The sequence below is a fragment of the Bacillus rossius genome, chromosome 1 (genome assembly GCF_032445375.1).
Source record: "Bacillus rossius redtenbacheri isolate Brsri chromosome 1, Brsri_v3, whole genome shotgun sequence".
NCBI classification, from domain to species: Eukaryota; Metazoa; Arthropoda; class Insecta; order Phasmatodea; family Bacillidae; genus Bacillus; species Bacillus rossius.
The window spans coordinates 297,284,408-297,309,417 of record NC_086330.1 but is presented as its reverse complement, the minus strand read 5'-3'; the positions used below and the strand labels follow the sequence as shown (position 1 = coordinate 297,309,417).

At 42.1% G+C, this 25,010-nt stretch overlaps 1 protein-coding gene and 1 long non-coding RNA gene across 5 annotated transcripts in view; both read right to left on the bottom strand.

The window, feature by feature from the left end:
* Positions 1–276: 276 nt before the first annotated feature.
* LOC134527788 (uncharacterized) overlaps positions 277–25,010 on the bottom strand; it is a 36,324-nt gene continuing 11,590 nt past the window's right edge. The window contains exon 2 of the long non-coding RNA XR_010074267.1: positions 277–421. This is a non-coding gene — a long non-coding RNA (uncharacterized LOC134527788). The remainder of the gene's footprint in view (positions 422–25,010) is intronic.
* LOC134527787 (uncharacterized) lies at positions 16,136–24,251 on the bottom strand. 4 transcript variants are annotated; one of them, XM_063360735.1, is made up of 6 exons: positions 23,643–24,251; positions 22,564–22,743; positions 22,151–22,330; positions 21,738–21,917; positions 20,248–20,644; positions 16,136–19,265 (listed from the first exon to the last, which is right to left on the bottom strand). In XM_063360735.1, the coding sequence occupies exons 1-6, from the start codon at positions 23,648–23,650 to the stop codon at positions 19,008–19,010; spliced, it is 1,203 nt and encodes a 400-aa protein (XP_063216805.1). In that variant the 5' UTR covers positions 23,651–24,251; the 3' UTR covers positions 16,136–19,007. The 4 variants fall into 4 exon arrangements, with proteins under 4 accessions (XP_063216805.1, XP_063216808.1, XP_063216804.1 ...); XM_063360738.1 differs by having other exon boundaries at positions 22,151–22,743; XM_063360734.1 differs by lacking the exon at positions 23,643–24,251 and having other exon boundaries at positions 22,564–23,332.

The window sequence follows — 25,010 nt, the reverse complement described above, 5'->3', positions numbered from 1 at the left end:
AATAAATAAAAAAATGAAAGTATTTGCATATCCATTCAATGTTATATGAACCTTGCCTTCATAATAGTCATCAACTATAAAACTAAGTTTTCCGAAACGCCGGTTATTTCAGCTAGTATAAAATAACAAAGGAAACTTATAACTGGCCGTACATAAAACTTGAAAATCCTAGATAATACATCCGACAGAGAGGTTAAGGAAACTGCACTTTAACAAATACATAAAAATTATAATCGCAATTGCAAGGTCAATTGTGAAAATATGTTACAAATTAAATTACAAATTACTTCGTTTTTATTTTAATGGAAGAATAGCCCTTATAAGTAATATTACAGATGGTTTCTCAAAAAAACCCATGACTGCAAACATTCCTTGAGTATTCCAGTGAATGTTGTCCGTCCTTCTGCTGGCGCCCATTAACCTGTAAAGAAACAAAGAATATCTCTCAAACAAGATGTATATTTTGGCAACAATAAGGTACGTATAAATTGATTTCTAGGCTTTTCTTTTTCCTTTCAAAAAATTTTTTTTGCCTTAGCGAATTGCAATCACTGCCCTGAGAAAAGAATCACTGTTGAGTGGCATACTAAGTTTAGAAAAGTGCCTATGAGACATTATTAGTAACTCGATGACCATCCAGATTTGATGTTAATATCATTGAATTTATAATTGAAGCAGTATTAAAATAATAAACATGTATATTGATAACTACTTCAGTACAAAGTTGTTCCAGACAACATTCACACAGTTTGTCAAATAATTGTCATAACATGTTCGTAAGGAAGGAAATAAATTACAATTAAACAACTTTGTGTGCGTGACACGTACATTCACTCAAAACTCAGTTAGTAAATACATAATTAAAAATTCCAAACCAGGAAAATATTGTGACCAATCCTAGCACTAATGGCAGCAATATGTATTAGGAAGTACCTACAAAGAACTAGTGCCCACTCGTCGCGACTTCAGTTTTCGTGCTGTCTCCTAGCAACTTAATTCACAAAACCTTAAAGTGACATTGCTTATGAGATTAATGAGAAATAAAATTTGCAAATTTACACAAATAATCTTTACACGTCATTACCGTTTGCATTTCAATAAGTGGTGAAAATTAGAGGAAATAGATTTTATTTAATAAATAAGTTTAGCCCAGTGTTCCTAAATCTTAATATATATAAATCCAGTGTCCTGATGTTTGTTTCCAGTGAACTCTTAGTCAACCAATTTCGATGAAAATTGGCATTTATATGTAATTTTTTTCCAACTTGAGAGATAGGATAGTTTTTATTTCAATTAATGGTCTTAATAAATTATAATTAATAATAAACTGATTATCAATGTTGTTTGGTGTTATTAATAGTCATGGAAACGGCAACAATAGGTAGTTTTTCTTCTTAAGTAGAAAGTAATTATGAATGTATCCACAGCTTATTTCACTCATAATTGTTACATTGATAGATATTTTTTTTGTTACTTTTATCGACATACAGTCTCATTACCAAGATTAATATTAATATATCACCCTGTGTTCAGCCCGGGTACTGCAGCTAAAAATTATTTACATGGCAAAACAACGTTTGCCGGGTCAGCTAGTAAAGTAGTAAAGTTCATAAAACAGGAACTTATACCAGCTTCGATAAATAGTGAAATAAATTTCACATTTAACAAAATGAAGTCTAAATCTTTAACCGACTTAAAAAAAGGAGGAGGTTCTCAATTTGTCTGTATGTTGTTGTTTTTAGGTAGATTTAAAAGAAATACTACATACATATTGTAGCCGTATCCATGATGCTAATTGCAGGACATGTTTACATAATTTATCGTTTCATGGTCCATAGACCTCAAATTCATAGTCACCTCAAAAGTTATATATAAATAAATATATACAAATATATAGTTCTTCTGTACGTGTGTATACTATCAGCAGCTAAAATGGTTCAAAATCACTGAAAGACACAAAATGTGCACACTTATTCTTGCTTACAGGGTATTGAAGCCAGGATAACCTCATTATAAATGTCAGCCATTATTAATTACCTACACATTTACAATAGTCATGACACACGATCCACACACAACTCTATGCTGGTTATTCTAGTGCACTCATACAAATGTCTATCGGGATATTTTGCAACTACGAGTAGGAGGCTCTGGAATGAATTAGACCAGGCAATAAGACAATCAAAAAACCTATCTTCCTTGAAGCACAGGCTGAAAAAAACATCTTTGGAACATCTACTTACCATGGTCACTTCACGGCTACCCTAAATATATATATAAACTTTTGAGTTGACGATGGTTTTGGGGTCTATGGACCATGAAACGAAAAACTAAATAAAAATTTTCCAGAAGTCTCACCTTCGTAACGGCTACAGTAGGTAGTAGAGCCATTCCACCTCAATTCAGGCAGTTAGCAAGATAATGTGTCAGGTCACCATCTCAGATTTGCTTTAAAAAATTACAGCAGTTACAACCAGTGCAGACAAGAAGTATGCCAAAAGGATTTTGTCCCAAAAAATTTTTTCCCCATGTTATAGCCTTTTGAAGTTGGTTCAAAATCAAAAAAGGTGGAAAAAGGGGTGTTTTTTAAATGAGCGGCATTTCAAAACTATTTTACTGATTTTGTTGATTTTTTTTTATTTTGTACCTATTATAGTGAACTACAGAGTGGAATAGTTCCAATGAGCCCAACGACAGTATCTTTAAGGGGGGGAAACTAAAAAATTTGGCAAAAAATTTAGATTTTTTTGGATTTTCAAAAAAAAATTTTTATGTGGAATAATCAATTTTCATAAAAAGTAATTCTGGTAATATGTAGACCTATTACAGTAGCTTTACAGGAAAAATTGTTTTTAATTCTATGATGCATGGAATTATTAAAATTTAACTTTAAAATTTTCAAAATTTGACAAAAGAGCCATTTTTGATTGAAAATTACTGAAAAACCCCATATTTTAAAAATCTGAAAATTTGTAACTTTGTAGTCCTCACCTTTATTAATAGCATGCACTTTGTTGGATAGTGTGTTTCTGCCTGTAAACATTTCTAGAATTTTTTGAAAATGTAATGTCATTACCTTTTGTATTGACGTCAGCCGGGGCTACGCCCCATGAGCCTAGTCAGTCTCCGTTTCCTCAACATTCCTCTCCCCTTCCCCGGCATTTGTACCGCCATGTACGTAGTCGTGTGTTTGAATTGCGCGCCACGAACTACCACAAGAGGGCGCTTAGAAGCAGTGCGGCGATCCCTAAAATTGCTATGTTAATATTAATTGTAAGCCTTTTTGTTGTTTTCATCCATCTTCGCCCCAGTGCTGTGTAGTTTACTTGTGTTTCTTTAATTTAAATAAGTTACCTTAAATAACTATAGACGTTGCCCGGGCGGACCCGAACAGGCACGGACTTGGACGAGGATAGGAATGCTTTTATATGAATTATCATTAAATAAGTAAATAGTAACAAACTTTCCATTGTCAGTAATTTTTATATATTTTTAATGTTTATCTGTAATTTACTCAACTTTCGCCGGGGCACGGAGTCGTAGAATACAGTAACGGTAATTGTGTTGGCGCGAAGGGCGCCATGTTGCCACCTGCGAGCGATGAGCTCAGCCAGTCGATCTTCATCACTGACCGAGAGCAGACGCGCCAGCACCCCGGGGACTTCAACCTTTGTTCTGCACTGACCAAGTAATTCTGTCTCGTTAAGTATTTCTGAATCTCTTTCGCTCGTCATCCTCGGGGCAGCTCTCGGCCAGCGGGCTGTTTAATTAATTAATTGTCTCAGTCGAGTTTTTTCATCACCGTGTAATAAGTATACTTTGCAGCATGGCCACGTGTGTGGACCATGCCTTCACCTAAACCGATTCGTGCCTCAGGCTTTTTAACCGTGTAATGTGTAACGTGTAACGGGCGTGTAGAGAGACGTGTTAGTGAAATTAAATCTGGAGAATAAATATAAAGTGAGTACTTATTTAATCACGTGGTGAGTGAGTCTAGGAGTGTGGCGTGCCCGACGCCTAGAGCGGGCCAGGTCTGGGTAGCTAGGATAGAAAGGGCTGGTAACTCGTCCCCACTTGGGCTACGTCACGCCCTGAGTGAGAGACTCCGCCGGGTCCACGTGCCCTTCCACGTGGTGGCGCCCATAGTTAACATCTCGAAATCACCGGCAATGCGCGATCAACCCTCAAATGGCGCCCAAGAGCGTGGGGCGAGTTACATCTTCCGCGAAAACCAGACCTGTACGAGCGTGTGAGATAGGCGGTTGTTACGCGGAGCGCGCGGAACTAAAGTTCGCGCTGGAACTATTGTTCGCGCGGAGCGCATAGCGGGACTCTGGCGCGCCGGCCACGTGACCAGCCGGGCGCGCGCTTCCAGGAATTCGCTGCGAGCAGCCAGGTGGCCGCATTCCTCGCGACAACAGCAGCCGGGCCAGGTCAGTGTGTGTGTGTACCGCCATCCGCGTCGCGTCGCGTAGCGAAGGGAAGAGGGGCAATCGACCGGCCTCACCACCACACGACCATGTCGGACAACCACGGACTTGACAAAAATCCGGGCGCGATTAAGGCAAGTGAGTTGTTTCAAAAGAATAGCTTATATTGTGTTATGTGCGCGCGACCGCGCCAGGTGAGCGGGACGGCGATTTCTTCGTGGACGGACACGTGCGTGTGCGTAGGACAGTATGAAGCGCAGCCGAACCACGAGCAGGCAGAACGGGCGGATCAGTTTGAGGCGGGACACGGGAAGTGCACGGATGCGGAGTGTGAGGGCAAGACGCGGGAGGGAGGCTGGTGCCGGAACTGTCGCGCGTTCAAGCACACGGCGTGTTTCGCGAAGTCCGAAATAATCTCCTTTCAAGACGGGTGGTACACGTGCCAGTGGTGCCACCACGTGAGAATAGCGGGCCCGTCAGGCCGCAGCCCGGTGAGAGACGCCGCCGACACACCACGGAGCAGGGTACCTCTCATAGGACACGTGGAGCTACCGGAATTTGCGGGCAGAACCAGCGACGATCCGCGGAGATTTGTACACGCGTGTCGGGAACGCCTGAATCGCTACGGAGTGCCGGAGTGTGAGTGGGCGAACAGGGTGAGCACCGCGCTCAAAGGCGACGCCAAGACGTGGTGGCAGATCATCCAGGAGTATGACATGCCGTGGACCGAGTTCGCGAGATTGTTCGAGGCCAGATTCGCGGACGTGAAGACAGAGATGAGAGTGCGGACGGAGCTGTATTGTCTCGAGCAAGGCGCGACGGAGGCGGCGGAGGCGTTTATCATGAAAAAAATACGTCTGTACAAGCGGCTGTTTCCCGGAGAAGAACCTACCGGAGTGCTGGAGCGGGTAGTTGAGCTGATGCGCCCGGAATTTCGCCCGTATTTACGCCCGATGACGCGGCGTCCGGCAGAGGAGTTCGTCCAACAGGCGCGCGTCTTAGAGCAGGACCTACGAGCTGTCAGACCGACCAGGATCCACGCCACCCTGAGCACCAAGCAGGAAGACACGACGCCCGCCGACACCAAGGCGCTGGTGCCCTACACGGCGCCCACCCGAGACCAAGCTAGGCGCGACGAACCCGGACCGAGCGGCCACGCGCAGCTGACATGGCGGAGACGGACTACCGGCGGCAGCCCACCACCTCAGTGCCACACGTGTCCACCAGGCACGTTCCATTGGCACGAGAACTGCCCGGTGAGGAACAAGTTCCGGCCTGACTTCGCGGCGCAGCAGCCGTCGGGAAACGGACGGCAGGGGGCGGCGCGCTAAGACAGCCCACCTCCCCCGCCTCACCTAACAACAACAGACCTACGGCGGCGGGGCCTCTCCTGGGTCACGTGGGAGCGGCGGAGGCCGACCTGTTGCGCATTCCGGTGGTTGTCAACGGGCGCGCAGTCCACGCGCTTGTTGACACCGCCGCCAGCCACAACTGTGTGGCGGCACGCGTGATTGGCCGTGACAACTTCGAGTACCACCCGGGCCAACTCCAGCTGGCTACCACGGGGGACGCCTGCTACACCCAGGGCGTCGCGACGCTGGAGGTGGACGTGCGGGACCAACGGTCCGTCACGACGGCGCTGGTGGTGGAGCAGTTACGTGATGACGTCATTCTGGGGCTACCCTGGCTCTACGAGCAGCACGCAGCCATCGACATCCGGGCCGGCTGCGTCCACGTCGGCACCCAGGGGCGGCGGACCATCCACGGGCTGGGTAAGCCTACTCCACCAGCAGTAAACCAGGTCAGTCTCGACGAGTTCCAGCACGGAGTTCCCCCCGAGTTTCGTGCTACCATCCAGCAGGTCCTCGATCATCAGTGTAATGTGTTTGCGTCCGCGGACCCGCTGAAACGTACCACCATAGCTGAGCATGCCATCCCGACCCATCCTCACGAGCCAATGTTTATCCCACCCGGTAGCTACGGCCACGTTGGTAAACAGACCATCCTAGACCAGGTTCAGGACATGTTGCATGACGGGATAATTGAGCCTAGCGAAAGTCCGTATAATTTCCAGGTCGTGTTGGCAGAAAAAAAAGACGGGAAACTACGCTTCTGTGTCAATTTCAAACCTATCAATAGAGTGACAATTAATGCCCCACCCCCCCTGCTGAACATAGCCGACACACTTTCAGGCCTGGGTAACGCCAAGATATTTTCTTCCCTCGACCTAAAATCTGGGTATTGGCAGGTGCCGATACGTCCGGCGGACCGACCCAAGACGGCGTTCACAGCCCCAGACGGGCGGAGATTTCAGTTTTGCGCGATGCCATTCGGCCTACAGGACGCCCCCGCTACCTTCCAAGGGATGATGACACGGGTCTTAGACAACTACTCGGGCAAGTTTGCGGCCGCGTATCTGGACGACATAATTGTTTGGTCTCAGACGTGGGAAGAACATGCGCATCATTTAGCATTAGTCTTGGAACGCCTGGCGAGCCATGGTCTGACATGCAATCGCGAAAAATGCCACCTGGGGACCACAGAACTAGATTTCCTGGGCTTAGTGGTTAACGCGGACGGAAACCGACCCACGGAAAAACAGCTGAGTGTAATTATCAACAAGGAGCCCCCACGCACGCGCAAGCAACTGCAAAAGTTCTTGGGGCTAGCTAACTGGCTGCGAGCCTTCGTCCCAGAGTTCTCGGTAGTAGCGGCGCCGATGACAGAACAGCTGTCACCCAAACGTCCGTTCAGGTGGACCGTGGAAGCCCAGAACGCTTTTGACGAGCTAAAACGCAGATTTCAACAGTGCCACTTACTCGCGCGGCTGGACCCAGGCAGACCCCTGATCGTACAAACAGACGCGAGCGAGAAGGGCATCGGGGCCATCCTGTTACAACTCGGCGACGACGGCGAGCCTCGGGTGATTGAATATGCAAGCGCCAAGTTCGGCGACGTCGAGCAGCGGTATAGCGTGAACGAGCGTGAGTGTCTAGGCGTAGTTTGGGCCCTCAGACGCTACCGCCCACACCTGGAGGGGCAGAAATTCGTACTGAGAACTGACAGCCAATGTCTCAAATGGCTGGCCACGATGCAGGGGCGACGTTCGAAGCTGACGCGTTGGGCCATGCTTCTACAGGCCTTAGATTTCGAAGTCGAGCATGTACCGGGAAAACAGAACGAACTAGCGGACGAGCTGTCGCGAGATCCGGACGTCACCGTCACAGCCTGTGACGATGCGGAGTGGGAGGAGCTTTTGCCACCACCCAGCGGGCGCATACCCAGGACCCCGCGCACCCCGACAACCCAAGCCGCATTGTGTGCCCTAAACCTTAACGTCACACCGACATTACCGCCAGGCGCGGAGCTTGATGACTTAGACGCCTACGTGCGAGCGGCCCAACTCACGGACACAGACACACAGGAGATCGTGCGCCGTTGCGGGAGCGGAGAATGTGAAGGCTACCGTGTATTGGACGGGACACTGCAGGCGCGACCTAAGGGGACAGCTGGCCAATGGCGGACGTTCGCGCCAGCCGCCACCCGCCGGGAGGTGTTTGACATGTATCACGTGAACAGGCTAGCCGGACACCCCGGCGCAGACCAGACGCGACGCGATCTGCGGGAACAGTTCTACTGGCCAGGGGTAAACAAGTTTGTACGGGACTGCGTGAGGAGATGTAAACATTGCCAGAGGCACAAGGCGCGCCGCACCGACGGGACAGCCCAGCAGGTACCCAGGCAGCCCACCGAGCCATTCCATACAGTCGCCATAGACCTAATGGGACCATATCCCCGCACGCCCCGAGGGAAAAGATTTTTGTTGGTGGTGACAGACTGCTACACGCGTTGGGTGGAGGCCTACCCCCTGGCGAACATCCGCGCCGGCACCATTGCACGCAGCCTGGAAACGGAGTTTTTTCCTAGGTGGGGGTACCCCCGGGTCCTGTTGTCGGACAATGCCACCCAATTTGTCGGGCGCCGGTGGGCGCAGCTGGGGAGAAAATGGCGGGTAATCCTACACACCACCCCCGTGTACCACCCCCGCGCGAACCCCACGGAACGACGCAACCAAGAGGTGAAGGTTCAACTGCGGTTGAGGCTCGCGGATGACCACGCCCAATGGGACACGCACATCCCGGACGTTCTGTACTGCATCCGGCGACGGGTGAACGCGGCAACCGGCGAAACACCAGCCACCATGGTCCAGGGGCGGAACCTCACCCTCCCCGGGGAATATCACGTGCGGCAACAACAAACGGACCCGGACGTAGAGAGCCCCGAAGGACGCCTGAGGCGATTGGCCGAGACGCACGATAGGGCGCGACGTAACCAGGCAGCTTACCAAGCACAACGCACACCCGAGACGACCCGCCCGCCCCCTGAACTGAAACCAGGCCAGCTGGTTTACGCGAGGCTCCACCCCCTCTCCTCCGGCCGACGCAACTTCTGCGCCGGCCTGGCGCCAAAGTGGTTTGGCCCGGTGGCGGTGGTCAAGGCGGGGCCCACGGCGGTCGTGATAAAGTTACCCTCAGGCCGGGCCGCGAAATATCACCGGGACGATGTGCGCTTGGCACAGGAAGAGACGGAGGCGGCGGACGAGGCGGAGACGGGGCAGGAAGAGACGGAGGCGGCGGACGAGGCGGAGACGGGGCAGGAAGAGACGGAGGCGGCGGACGAGGCGGAGACGGGGCAGGAAGAGACGGAGGCGGCGGGCGGGGCGGAAGAGACGGGAACGAGACGTGACGGAGCAGGGACGCGGCAGAGAGAGACGGAGGCGGCGGACGAGACAGACGGGAGGGCGGCCGCACAGCTGGTCACGTCCACCCCAACAGACGGGGGCGGGTTCAGAGGCTTCCCGGACCTGGGGGCGGGACAGGCGACGCCCCTCGCAGTCACAGATGTCCGGCCGAGGCGGCTGTTCGAAGACTCGGGGAGTGACGTCTCGCCTTTCAGGAGATTTCTCAGGGACACGCCCGGAGTGACGGAGGGCCAGTCGACATCCCAACCACTGATAAGGTGGCCGGAGGAAGTAGAGAGTAGGCCGGGTTCGCCGGACGAGCCATTATGGCCGCTGCATTACTCGTTGGCAGACTCCACGTTCAGGGTGACAGTAACCGAACCGCAGGAAGACGAAACACCGCGGGAAGAGAGGGGAGACCGGGCGTCACAAGACCCAGTTCCGGCTCCGCGATACACGCTACGACCCCGAGGGATCGCGAGGAAGCACAGCTGTTGTTGATAAGGGGGCGACCACGCCCACAGGCGACCCAGCGGAAACGTCGACATGACCGGCTATTCGAGGGGGGGGCAATTGACGTCAGCCGGGGCTACGCCCCATGAGCCTAGTCAGTCTCCGTTTCCTCAACATTCCTCTCCCCTTCCCCGGCATTTGTACCGCCATGTACGTAGTCGTGTGTTTGAATTGCGCGCCACGAACTACCACAAGAGGGCGCTTAGAAGCAGTGCGGCGATCCCTAAAATTGCTATGTTAATATTAATTGTAAGCCTTTTTGTTGTTTTCATCCATCTTCGCCCCAGTGCTGTGTAGTTTACTTGTGTTTCTTTAATTTAAATAAGTTACCTTAAATAACTATAGACGTTGCCCGGGCGGACCCGAACAGGCACGGACTTGGACGAGGATAGGAATGCTTTTATATGAATTATCATTAAATAAGTAAATAGTAACAAACTTTCCATTGTCAGTAATTTTTATATATTTTTAATGTTTATCTGTAATTTACTCAACTTTCGCCGGGGCACGGAGTCGTAGAATACAGTAACGGTAATTGTGTTGGCGCGAAGGGCGCCATGTTGCCACCTGCGAGCGATGAGCTCAGCCAGTCGATCTTCATCACTGACCGAGAGCAGACGCGCCAGCACCCCGGGGACTTCAACCTTTGTTCTGCACTGACCAAGTAATTCTGTCTCGTTAAGTATTTCTGAATCTCTTTCGCTCGTCATCCTCGGGGCAGCTCTCGGCCAGCGGGCTGTTTAATTAATTAATTGTCTCAGTCGAGTTTTTTCATCACCGTGTAATAAGTATACTTTGCAGCATGGCCACGTGTGTGGACCATGCCTTCACCTAAACCGATTCGTGCCTCAGGCTTTTTAACCGTGTAATGTGTAACGTGTAACGGGCGTGTAGAGAGACGTGTTAGTGAAATTAAATCTGGAGAATAAATATAAAGTGAGTACTTATTTAATCACGTGGTGAGTGAGTCTAGGAGTGTGGCGTGCCCGACGCCTAGAGCGGGCCAGGTCTGGGTAGCTAGGATAGAAAGGGCTGGTAACTCGTCCCCACTTGGGCTACGTCACGCCCTGAGTGAGAGACTCCGCCGGGTCCACGTGCCCTTCCACGTGGTGGCGCCCATAGTTAACATCTCGAAATCACCGGCAATGCGCGATCAGCCCTCAGTATGTTGTGCATGCTCAATTAATAAATGTTTTGTTGGTATCTAAATAGTATGTGATAATTTGTTACTGGTTTTGTATGAGGGGAAACCTTGGGAAATATGAAGGGGGAGTCCCTATCTGAATATTCCCAGGCGCTTGCTGTAAGGGGAATCTCTGGTAGCTTGAGGGAAATCCCTGGTGACCATAGGGGGAATCAACTACAAGACTACAAGGGAATTCCCAATCGTTTGCTGTTACAGTTGTGTTGTGTGTGTTCATGGGTGATGTTCAGCTAGTGAACTAAATAATGTCTGACTTTCATAGTACGGAGAGAATTAAATGTGTGGACTACATTAAAAGGCACAAAAAAAGTGTGTATAAAAGTAAATGTGTGAGGATGTGTAAGGTGAATGATTTAGCAGATGATATTCAAAAGTTTGTGGGTGTATCTGTTTCAGTAAATAAAAATGATATTTTGTGTAGCAACTGTGTTACTTTTTATAAAAAGAAATTTCTGGAACTTGCTGAAGATGCAGAAGAAACATCCACATCAGAGAATTTTATTCCGGAGGATGAACTAGTAAGTGTTTTAAATAGCAGTCTCATTAAAACATTAAATGTAGAAGTATCACCATTGAAATCCCCTTCAGAGGTGAGATTGGATAGGAGAGAAGGTTATGCGAGGAAAAAGAAGATAAAATTAGTTGATGAGTTAAAAACTTCTGCTGTGAACAAATTACAAGACATATATCACGTGCATCTTTCAAGTGAGTCTGATGATGAAATGCCTGTGTGTGTCAATTGTAGTCAGCCTCAGAGTCACTGTAACAATCACTGTAGAAGACATCCTCTTCACCCAGATTACCGTATGAATTCGCTTTCGATGATGTCGAAGTGTCTTCATCGTCTTCATGTTTCCTATTTAGGAGTCCATCATTTTTACACAGAATGGAGGATCTACTGAATATAGGCTTGAATGTATTCTCACTTTTCACGGTGTTGATACTTCCATTAGTTTCAGTCTTCCCGATGCCCACCTCGCTCATTGATCTGGGCACGGTTTTGTCCCTCAAAAACAATAGATGTTCGTAACCAAACCACTTTACTTTTGCGTTGGTTCCAGACCCACTTTTTTGTTTCTTGCTCTCTCGTTGAAATTGTCCTATCACTTTTGTCATCTTGTTCTTAGCTTCAACTTTCGTCATGCGTAGAGCTTGGCCAATTTCTGTCCAAGCATAGTTTTTTAAGTTTCTGTCTTTGAAATCAGCATTGGTTGGGTCCCACAACACTGGGCGCTCGCGATACAGATCTATCAAATTAATCACTTGCTCCTGATTCCATTCACTTTCCATCATTAAAATAAACAAAAACAGTTCACGTCAACAATAAACTCTAACAAATCGCAGCAAAACACACAAACTAACCTCACTCTGTCTCCACGTGTTTCGTCTGCTGCTGTAGTTGGTGTACTGAGGGGCCACTGGCACGCTCTGTGTAGCATGATGCCGGGCGAGGGGGTTGCGGGGAAGAGAGGAACCTGTTATTAACAAAAGTTAACGCGCTAAAAGAGGCTATTAACTTTTGTTATTAACATTTGTTTAAAACATAACACATTTCCTTTGATCTTTACTGACTCTTGATGGATAACATAAATCTTGTTAATAACAAGGAATTTTCTGTTAAGGTTGAGTCCTAGCCAGCTCTGGTCTGTTTCTGGCCCAGTAGATGGCAGCACTAACGTTCGTCTAAACGAATGAAACGCCTGTAGCGTTAGGCAACTTGTCGTGCGCCTACGTCACGTCACGGTCCTTACGAACGAAGAGAGGGGGGGGGGGGGGAGAGGAGGAGGCGAGAGTGGACTGCCGACCGGACTATAGTGCCATTGTCTCCAGAGATAATCCCCTGTCACTCAAGCTCACAAACCCTCGCTTCTCATCCACAGCACACAGGCACACACCGGTTCTTGAAGGGAAGGCATGGTCAAGGTTTCTAGAGAGAGGTGACTACAGCATTTATTCATCGTATGTAAGGCCTACTACGAAATTTTTTCAGGTGTCGTAAATCTTTACTTTTATCAATAAAAATCATGTAAGTTACTAAATGTGTGCCTCTATTCAACGAGATATTCTTATTATTTTCAGAAAATGTTCTATACTTAGAAAAATTGTCACTTATTTTTACTACTAAAAAAGTACATATAAACTGAAAATTTACTCACCATTTGTATTCCCCTGACCTACTTAGCTAAAGAGATAGAATAAATATGTATGTACTCGTAAGTTTGGCTAGTTTGGTAAAGGGGTAATTATTAAAAAAAAGTTTTTTTGTTTTTTCAAGCTGTTCCAGATTGTTTGTTTTGTAGCTACAAATTGTGTCTATATTTTATTTTTTAAATAATTTTTGTAGTTGTTGCGTAAGGCCGTGTCGATGTAAAACACATTTTCCCAAATGTTGCGCTAAAAACAATAAAAAATATAATGGCTTAACGACATGTAAATACTCATTGTGAAGAACAGTTTTATTTTGTACAGTAATTGCTATAAATATGGACACGATCAATAAAATATTTTTTTTATTAAATGAAGTTGAACGATTGTCCACATTACTCACCACTGAAAAACAAGACTGTATCAGTAATGCGGTAGGTATAGATTTGTTTCTTTCAACTATGGTTGGTGCGGTCTGTGTAGTGTAGTGCAGCTGCACAGATATTCACACCAATGTAGCTACACTGAGAAAGCTTGAATGAATTCAATGATTTTGCATGATTTCTCCGAATTTAATTTTTTCAGCCACGTTACGCAATTTCATTACAGTTCAGATAAAATTAATTAAAAATTAACGAATGGTTCAATTTGATTAGTGGAAATAATACAATATCCTCTGCAACAGCATAAGTTATTGAAGCAGCCATTTTGACTTAGTCAGAAGTGAGGTTATCTTTCACTTAGAAATGGAAAAATTATTTCTAATATTCATACTTTACTTTTTCACATAAAATATTCCACTATTATTCGTCACTATCATAGTACAAGCTTTACTCTCTCTGAGAAATGATCAATTTCCAAAGAATTCGAACTGCCCGCCTGCATAACAACACTACACCAGCTACACCACATCCAGAGCTGGTGTAAGTTGTGTAGCACAAACTTATACTGGCAGAGCTACAACAGTTGAAACAAATGCACAATGTGGAAGACTCTGACGTCATATCTGGTTGAAAGAAACGATAATATACAGATTTGTCTGCCTGTGTAGCCTGTGTAGCTACACCAAGTTTGAAAGAAACGAACCTTATGTGTCTCAAGGTTACGGCCATATAGGCTTCGGCCTGAAACGCACTTCGCCTTTCCTACCCAGACCCCTCCCGCACACTATTAGATTAAATTAGTTTAGGTTAGGAAAAAAAAAGAGCGGTCTTTCGAGTCAGGCTCTCCTGCTTTCATACTGAACCATGTCGTACATATGAACTAATGTTAAAACTGGTTTAAGTTAAAAAATAAAACAAAATTAACACATTTTATAATTATTGATATTATTTTCACCAACATTTTAAATTTAAATATACAAATCAGAACTTACAAACATGCGCATTCATAACACCACAATTTTAAAATTAATCACGGTTACCTCTATATGAGAATACTGTCATTAAACTTTATTTATACCACATGCATACATACATATACGTACATACATAAAGAACCAAATAAATACGAATAATAGTTGTAGAAGCAAGTTATAAATAGTGATGATGATTTATGTAAATAAAAATTACTGCCTAGTATGGAATTATTATCGTCTAATAAAATGTGTTATAAATATCATCATAGGTTTTGTATATTATTTAATAGCTATCTAAAACGCTACAAATCATAATTTTCCTCAGCAAAATCCGAAAAGAAAGATGTATAGAAAATATCTCATATCTTTAAAATCGACATATGATACGTATACCTAATATACCGACGTTTCAAACTTTCAATATATTAAACATTGAATTGTTTTATATTCACATTCCACACCGAAAAGAAAGTAATTAAAAATAAATTTCTTATACACAGTGGCTGTAACACGAATTTATTTCGGAACAGGATTCGAAAAGAAGTTTGGTCACTCAGAATGTATCACTGCATTTGTGGTTTGTAATTTATAGTGACGTGAAAGCTCACTTTGAATCATCAAATACAACATAAACAGACACAGTTGGTATTCATGTAAAACCAGCTGATGGCTTCGCTTTGTACAGGAAAATATTAGCACATGGAAAAAATAATCTCCACGCTAGAATAACTGATGGAAGCTGGCTACATACTATCAGTCACATTGGAATCTATCGTGAATTAATAACACTCCTGCAAGACGGAAATTCCTTTGAAAAGTTGTAGTACATGGACTTGATTTATTTCATGTGGACCTTAGTGATCTTTGTTCATTGATTGTTTGGCGCCGACTCAAAAAGGTTTATTTTTTGCTTTTCAGTTTTATTGGCGGTTTAATTGTTTTTATAAAAAGTTCTTATTAATTAGCAAACTAAAACAACAAATAACAACTCAAAACAACTTGAAACAGGTTAACATGGTGGTTGAGTTCTTATAGGCATATTACGTATCCTCCTGGAATCTAGTATCTCTGGTGCTAAATATGCATCATAAAACAAATCAAGTTTGCCAATCATTTCCTGCAAAAAGTCTTCGTCCCTTTCAATTCGCTCAATGGATATTCCAATAGGTGTCCAAACAACGAAGTCACAAAACTGTCTGTTTGTAACTGCGAGCTGCCCCTGGACCTGATAATGGTAGTCGTGTGTATGCTTCAGTTTAAGATTTCCTTCAGCGTCCAGGTTACAGAAAAATGATGGGTTCTTCAAGTTCTCTGCAGCCTTCGCGGGAGTTAGATCCCTCGCTCTGTAAGGACACTTAACCTCTACAATACCTTCAGTGCCAACAAGGCCATCAGGTGATCCACCCAGCCAACCTCTTTCTTGATGGACGAAGAGACCGCAGTTTGAAACACGGACATTATTTGCGGTCGCATACTCCTTCAGGGCGACCTCTTCGTTCAGAATACCATATTGTATGGCACTAGATGTGGGTTGAGAATACAAAATTTTGTTTACTAAGCTTGCTGTTGCCGTTCGTCGCTTACAGACAGCACCGAAGTTCGAAGCAGTGAGCCTCATTTTTCTTTCCCTAAAAAATGTAAACAATTTTTTGTTTTAACCCCTTTACATTACTTTTTGAAACGCAAAGACTTTAAATATAAATAAAGTACCTTAGGAAAAGTAAATTGTGTTTATTACTATGAAGTTGAAAATAATGCAGACGTACCCGTGACATTTCATGCTGAAATCACAATAGCGCGAAAGGCGCAACACACGCGACGCGTATTTACCGAATAGAATTCTCGTCTGATCGGAAACTCCGTCGCGTCGCGTCGCGTCGCGTCTACTTCTGATTGGTTTGCTACAATATTCGCTTCGCGTTTGGTGTGCCGTTCGCGCTACTTTATCCCAACATCAACTGAAAGGAGTCATTTGTTTATGATCGAATTTAGCTGTATCAGAAAATTTAAAGTAGAATTTTGTGACCGCGTTTTCTCGAGGAAAATAATTTTTAATCTCTCTTGCAGTACGCTTCCTGCTTTATACCCGTACCATTTCTCCAGAGTGAAAATATTAAAGATGTTGTAATGGAAGATCGTGTACTACTTTATAAAACGGCTTTACCTAAGATGAAATGAGTATTCCATCGTAGTCATACTTTCAGACGTCATTTATCATCTATAAACACCTAGTAATCGTTGCAGCGCTGCATTACCAGAAAGTAATGTTTTCCAGACTGTCTCAAAGCCGACATGAATGTGCTCAGAAGAAATGTTATTTTGTTCACGACAAAATGACGTGTTAAGAAGTTGATAGATTATTGCACACAGAGTTCTTTCAGCGGTTTTGTTAAACCCTAAAAAACAAACTTTACTATTCACGTTATACAACATACGCCTAATTCCAATTGCAAAACGTTCCACACTTAATCAGTCACATGTGTCCTCTGCTTACGATCAATATTACTATTCACTTGTGTGGAGACAAATTATCTGTTTTTTTTTTGGTTGATTCTAGTTCCGTTGTTAATGTGTATTTCTATGTCAATTTGTTATTCAGTATCCCTAAACTAATTAAAAATAAACACGATAACCAAAAGAAATATTTTTATAAAAAAGTGATTAACTGAATGACATGTAATCAGTGAAATCACATTTATGATGCTTTGTAAATACCCACACAAGAAACGTTAAATTCGCAAGCCTACACTTCCCAAAACAAAATCACTTAATTAGCCGTGTTATATACATATGGTTAGGAAAATGCTTGTTTAAATATAATGAGCAATGAAACTGCTTCACTATATTATATTTTGTTCCAGCTTAAATGTGTCCTTACATGTCATTTACTACAATTTTATGTAAATTTAGATACAACCGTAACGAAATAAGCTTTGAATGGCAGGATAATCCAAATTTCCCATTTTCCTTCATTTTCATGGTTAAAATTGAAACCTTTTTTAACAAGGAATTTTGTTCAAAGAAATTATTTTATTACTAAGTTTAACGATGTTCTTTTATCTCACTTATACTTAGAGCCATTATTATTTCGCGGATTCCTTGAGTGCCAAAGTAAACTGGAAGTAGATGAACATCAGCTTCGCGTTGATGATTGGATGTAAGTTCTGACGACCCGCCCTTGACGATGCTAAACCAGTAGCAAACAAGGTGAGGAAGTCTTCATCCAATCACGTTCAACTCGTCAAATCATGGGAAACGTACTGTCGACCATTGAGCACACTAAAATGGCTTGATTACGTATAGGCATATCAGGTCTACGATGGAGAGAAAGGAATCCGCGAAATAATCGTGGTTCTACTTATGCTGTACAATAGTTTCAGAACTAAAAATAGAAATTTTTAAACATATATTTCTTGGCAGCAAATGAAATGTACTGAGAACATGAAAAATATGATGTTTAACGCAGCACGTAGATGTATATTTTTCTATTATTCGCATACCTGTACCACATGTCATTGTTGCGCTGTCCTCTTGTGTGAATTTCAATTTCATTTCTCCTCTGGCGATTTACTGTTAGCTGCATTTTCAGGCGTGATATCATATTTTTCATTTCCTCCGCTGGGACATCTGGTAACTGACAGTTTTCACCATAATGAGGATTGGATATACTACTGTTAGCTTCCCCAATACTTTGCTTGTTTGGATGAAACTTGAGACATTTCCTGGCTGAAGACTTCTTGTTTAGTTTTTTTTTTATTAGGCGTTTTACGCATTGGCCTGGACTTTTTCCAACCTGAAAACATAAAATTATTAACTCATGCTGTTAAAAGTATTGTACATAAATGAAACAATGAAACATAAAGCTATGCCACAAAGGTTACCTTCTTTTTCCAAACTGTGTGGAGCCACGCGGGACCGTGCTGAAAACTAAGGCCAGCTCCATAGCACCTGGTATTGAACGAACCACGTCTGCCAAAGAAACTCTGTTTGCCATCATTAAATCTTGCTGCAAGATGCATGTAAGTTTCTGCTGCATTACTCGTCAAATTTTCCACAAGGCTGTCACTTTTTGCTGCCAGATTTCCTATAATTGAAATAATTCTGGCCGCTAAGTTACCAGGCGCTGTGTCCAAATCAGTGATGGAAGTAATGTTGGCTTTTGGGCAATTTTGAATTCTGCAGTTGCCATGGTTTCCAAAAACATGCTCTATAGTAGCTCGTATGTCATTCTTTAGAGAGCTGACGCTTGGACAATCTTTCCGAGATTCTTCGGTTATGAGATGACGTATTCTATTTTGGATGTGCTTCATTCTGGCTGGAGTTAAAATTTTCTTGTTCCCAGAGTTTTCTTTGGAGAGCTTCAGTAAGTGTTTGTACAAATTTTTTAGCAGATGGTTTGTGCACTCAATTTTAACAACTTTCAAACCATACGGCACACGTTCTACTATAGACTTTTGGACAGAGGAATCACCATCACCGATGTATTTAAAATACCGTAGACCATGGGTTTCTTCGCTGGCTTTGAAACCTTCCACTAGTATGTCACTCTCCATGGCTGATGAACAACTAGACCAGTTTTTGTAGCAGATGTGTTTGGTAGGTTGTTCGTTTCTTTTTTCACTCAAAAGAGCAGATACTGCAATATTTGTTCCGAATTCCTAGAAATAACATTTTACCTGTTTTTTTACCTATAATTATAGCTACGCCTGACTTAGCATTGTAGCTGTGACCGTACGAACGATGGCTCCATCCTCCATCTACTATAACAGTTATGTAAGGTATGCCATCGTCGTCAACGTGACCTTCTTCTAAGGCATGTAGATGCTCTTCTTTTGCAGCTTGTTCCATAGCCTCTGTCAACGATTCGAACCATACCTGTTTAAAGAAAATAATATGTTAATAAAAATATGCCAAAATACTAAGTTAAGATATATAAAACGGCCAATTGTTGAACCACTTTAATAGGTTACAAATATTTGTTAATCACTGACAGCAAATTAATTATTCTACATCTATCTTTACGGAATTTAAATGTCAGGCGTGACATCGGTAGTAGCACTGTCATTTAGTACTTTACAAATAAGTTCATGTTTCTAGCAGTATATGTTTTGTTAAATTGTAACAAAATAAAACAAAAAAATTCTTAAGTCCCTTCATTATTCATTTGTTTTGCAATTCCCTATGAGTTGTAATGCAAAGACAACTTGATTGTAATAAGATGCAGTATCACCTTTACATCTGTCATGACATAAACTATTTATGATACAAGTGAATAACAAGTAACGTTCATGAAATGTATTGTACAAATAAGAAGAACTGTCTTATATATTATATATAACTGCTATAATTAATACACGATACGATTTCTTTGTTTGGAGTCATTCATTTGAATATTTCATCTTCAGCATTACTTACATAGGAAATGGGTTCTTTCTGATTTACCCTTTTGCAGATAAACGTTATTATAAACTTAAGTGTTATAAAATATTAAATCCTATGAAATGTAACCCTCAAAATGGAGCAATACAGGAAAGAAATACCTAGAAACATGGGTAACACACTAAAAAAAAAACCGCCAGCAAGATTATCATACACGATTCACGTATGCGAAAATATGTGTTGATTTCGTAGGAGGTCGAACTCAGTTCACGGTGGTGTAAGCAAGAGTCCTGACTGTTTAAACCGAGACCCTAATTTAATTAAAACAAAATATTTGAGGTATATGGGTGTTTTGATTGCTAAAGCATCAAATTGGCATCTCTGTAATGTTTTACCAAGATCTTGGAATATGTCCAAGACATGTTCAAGATACAACTTGTAATCTATTCTTAGCATTACCTTTTTTACATGCACTTACTTTTCCGATTTCCCGTTCTTCTTTCATGAACGTTGAGCTGCTTGCTGGTGGAATCTCCATCAGAGAAAATAATTGTTCTATTACTGCATGTCCTTTTCCACTCATTACTGTACCCCATGTTGCTGCAGTGTTTACTGTGTCACTGGGATCAGTATCAATAGATGTCCTGGCATCACAGGAAGTACACTTGAAATGTAACACACTTCTCAAGCCGATGCGTTTTTCCCCTGTATAAGTAAAATATCCTTTAATGCGAGCTTTGCATTCCAAATTGTGCTTCTCCAACTGTCTGGCTTTAGTAATGACATGACGTATGTCGCAAATTCTCCTTCCTTCAATGTTATTCAAGTTGCTGTCCTTGTCCCCCACTTCATGTCGTGATTCAATCAACAGTTCTCTGAAATAATACCGTATGGTTATAAGCACATGGCAACATAGTGAATGTGTTATAACGTATAGTAATATGTATACATGTATATTGCTGGGAATATGTGGTGAGTAATCGCAATTTAAATATACCTAAAATATTGTTACACTGTTTTCGAAGAGTGCAGGTTATAAATTATATATTGCGGAATAACCATGCAATGCTTTGCTTTTCTGTGCTATCAAACCAGGAAAGATATGAAAAAAAAAGAAACCAACATGGGAAAATATAAAAAAATTTTATAAAGTAAAAATTCAAATAAATATTTGTGGATTACCATATCCAAAATCCAACGAAATCCACTTAATTTTTTACAATGCAATGACTAAAAAACCCTAACAATTAATATAATAAATAGTAAACGCTTCTTACAACCTACATGGGAAGACTTAAATTAAAGAAAATCAACTTTATCTTTAATGACTTGATGTAAGTTTTTGGACATACGCCATTAGCAATGGCGTATGTCCAAAAACTTACATCAAGTCATGCACTCCCATTGCACAAATCTTTTAAAGATAACTTTATCTTTAATAATTTAAAATTCACTAAAAAAATACACCCATTGTTTCTACTTCTTTTTCCGAAATTCGTTTTGGAAACACTTATAAAAATAAAATGATTTCAATCGAAAACGGAGCACTTCACAAGAAACGGTTGTCAAGGAGAAAAATTTAAGTAGGCTACACTATGGTTTCCATTGTAGCCTAAATTCTATTCGACCATAGTTCGACATAATATAAGCGCATGGTATTCCAGAATTTGTTCCGGAAATGCCAAAAATGATTGATATTCATTAATGTTTATTTACCAATTAATAATAATTTTGGAAACAAAAATATTCAAGCAGCATAGGCCCACGAGGCATGTTTCACACATCTATTTGAGCAAATGATATGTTTCTACAAGAGTTAATTGTACCACAATTATCAAACTCTTATATAAAACTTAATTAAATAGAATGAAATACTGCTCCATTGCAATATTTTAAATCTCTCTTGTTAGAGATTTATACTTATCAACAACCAGAAAAATTAAACGCAGTAACACGTTCTCTACTTACGGCAGTGGTGAAAGAGGAACTTCATGTGTAAGCGAAGGATCGTTTGCTGCACTAGGCTCGGTATATGCACTTTCAATAACGTTTATTTGACAAGTGTCCATATCCAACAATATCGATCCATCAGATCCTGTTGCGGCTACGTTACTTGGGTCTCCATTCTTTCTTGTGGGTGTAGAACTTCTGAAAAATGATAGCATGTATTTGCGTAAAGATGAATTATATAAACCCACCATTGTATGTGAAATGTATTTGACGCAAAAGAGAGTTTTCGCTCATGTAACAGCTATTTGACATTACCTTACAGTAACAGTAGCAAAAACAAGACACTGTAGACATTTATTTTCGCTAATAGTAACTGAAATATGCCCTGTATAAAGAAGCATATGTAAAATACAGAAATATGTTGTACTTACGGCAGCAAATAACGAGAAACTTCCTGACTCGCTAAAGAATCGTTTGCTGCACTAGGCTCGGTATATGCACTTTCAATAACGTTTATTTGACAAGTGTCCATATCCAACAATATCGATCCATCAGATCCTGTTGCGCCTACGTTACTTGGGTCTCCATTCTTTCTTGTGGGTGTAGAACTTCTGAAAAATGATAGCATGTATTTGCGTAAAGATGAATTATATAAACCCACCATTGTATGTGAAATGTATTTGACGCAAAAGAGAGTTTTCGCTCATGTAACAGCTATTTGAAATTACCTTACAGTAACAGTAGCAAAAACAAGACACTGTAGACATTTCTTTTCGCTAATAGTAACTGAAATATGCCCTGTATAAAGAAGCATATGTAAAATACAGAAATATGTTGTACTTACGGCAGCAAATAACGAGAAACTTCCTGACTCGCTAAAGAATCGTTTGCTGCACTAGGCTCGGTATATGCACTTTCAATAACGTTTATTTGACAAGTGTCCATATCCAACAATATCGATCCATCAGATCCTGTTGCGCCTACGTTACTTGGGTCTCCATTCTTTCTTGTGGGTGTAGAACTTCTGAAAAGTGATAGCATGTCTTTGTAAAAGTCAAATTAATATCATTGTTTGTGAATATAAATTCAGTTGATTATTATCCTAAAAATGTTATTAATAATGATATACAGGTTAAAATATTGAACCCCACTTATCTAAACACACCTTCCTGTGACTTATTAACACTGCGCCGGCCGGCAGTTTGTGAGCGAACGTCTTTTACCGCGCGCTCGTGCACTCATAAGACGCGTCTTCAACAGCTATGGACACGGAAACTGTAGGAGTAATTGAATTGTTTCTTTTTTTAAAAACAAATTCAATTCATTTGGAACATCTTTCTCGCTTTCTTCCCCCATCTATCTATAATAGCAAAAAACTTTGCCGCTGATCAACTTTTTGATGTTTCAGTTTGTGAGTAAATGCATTTCAGTATATAAATAAATTTATATAACTGAAACATTAAGAGTTTTTGTTTCGAAATTTGTTCGGTGGCGTCCTAAGACATGAATTTATCAACGAAAAAAATATGGACTAAATATATCTGTAGGTTACCTTTTTATTGATGTGAAACATTTTGGAATACTTCGGAACAGTTCGCAATGAAGAAGTTAGGTTTTTTAATTTTTTTGGACACTTGAAATGTTATTAAGTATGCAAAATATGCATTGGCTGATGCGTATTTCGATGCTGTACAATATGCAAAAAAGCTTGGTCCGAAAAATTAATTTTTTTTTTTCGTATGATATTTGGCAACAACGCACGAATAAACAAGGACAGCGCTAACGGCAGTTGGCGTGTGTTAGAGAGAGAGAGAATGCTCCCATTTACTTCCACACTGCAATCTAAGAGTGGGATGCTCTATAGCGTTACAAAAATTTTCACATTTGAAAGTTTATGTGATTACTTGCGTGGCTAATACTTACAGGCGCATGAGCTGATCAACAGGAAATTTTAAATCGTCGCTAAAATGACTAAAGTGCTCTGTCACATGCACGTCACCATCCCTAGGAGTTGAAGGATGTTTTGTAGCATCGTCGGTTTCCACTTCAGTGTATTCTTGGGAGTGCAGAATAGCATTTCTTTCGTGACTGTGGAAAGAAAAATATTAAAGTGATAAGTTTGTATTCGCCCAATAATGGCGTGTTACAGAAAGCCAAAATGTTTTGGTTTCATTTAAAAAGATCAGTTCATGAATGATATTCTCGTAAATAAAAGAAAAAAACAAATGTGACGATAGTTAACAAGTCTGTGTTAATAAATGGACGTCTTTTAATGTTATATACTAATTTTCTTTGAAAGTTCCAAAAAACAAATCCCTTTTTGGACGTCCTTGAGCGATTTGTCTCATTATAGCAAAATTATTTCTAGTTGCAAGAAATTAAATTTATTTTTTCGCAGGAATGCTAAACGTAAAATACATAATATAAAAGTAACTATTTTAAACACGGCTTTCTCTTTCTCATTGGAAAAAATTTGGTTAAGATTAAATGTTTTTTATTGTTTTTAATTACTAGACTAACCTAATAATAAGTTTTTAAAGCATTAATAAATGCAAAAAAAATAAAGCGGGAGTGTGAAAACTGGCATACCCTACACTAAAAAAGAAATAATTATGTGCATTTTTTCTGTTGTTCGTAATTTATTTCTAATGTTGTGGAAAGGAGGTGTATTATTACATTTAAGCATATCTCTGATTACGCGAAACGAGAAGGGGGTCACGGTTGGTCTAGTTGTCAGGACGATAGCCTCCCACCAAGGCGATCCGGGCTCTATTCCCGTCGGGGTCACCCAGATTATCGCATGTGGGAATCGTACCAGGACGATGCCGTTGGCCGGCGGGTTTTCTCGGGGATCTACTGTTTCTCCCGCATTTTATTCCCGGCGTCGCTCCATATTCAAGTCATATCACCCCTCATCGGCTCTCAAGAACTAAGCTGTTAAAGGGCCGTAAAACAACTTCTCACTCACTCGCGAAACCCTGAGCTACGTATTGGCACATAATTTATACATAAAGGATACAGGCTCAGTTATAACCACAGTTAAAATTTTGGATTCATAACCTTGTACGTAGTATGTAAATGGGGCTACTGGGACAGGTGCCTGGTGCGAGGAGCGAGGAGCAGGATCAATGACCTCGAACTGTGACGTCACGGCGGCCATTTTGGTGTTAAATTTCATCAAAATTCCCCAAAAATGACTCACATTTCCTCAAAACGACTCAAAAAAATTTTCAAAAATTTCCCATTTTGAGAGAAAATTTCCCGGGGGAATTGAAGCCTAAATGGGGCACA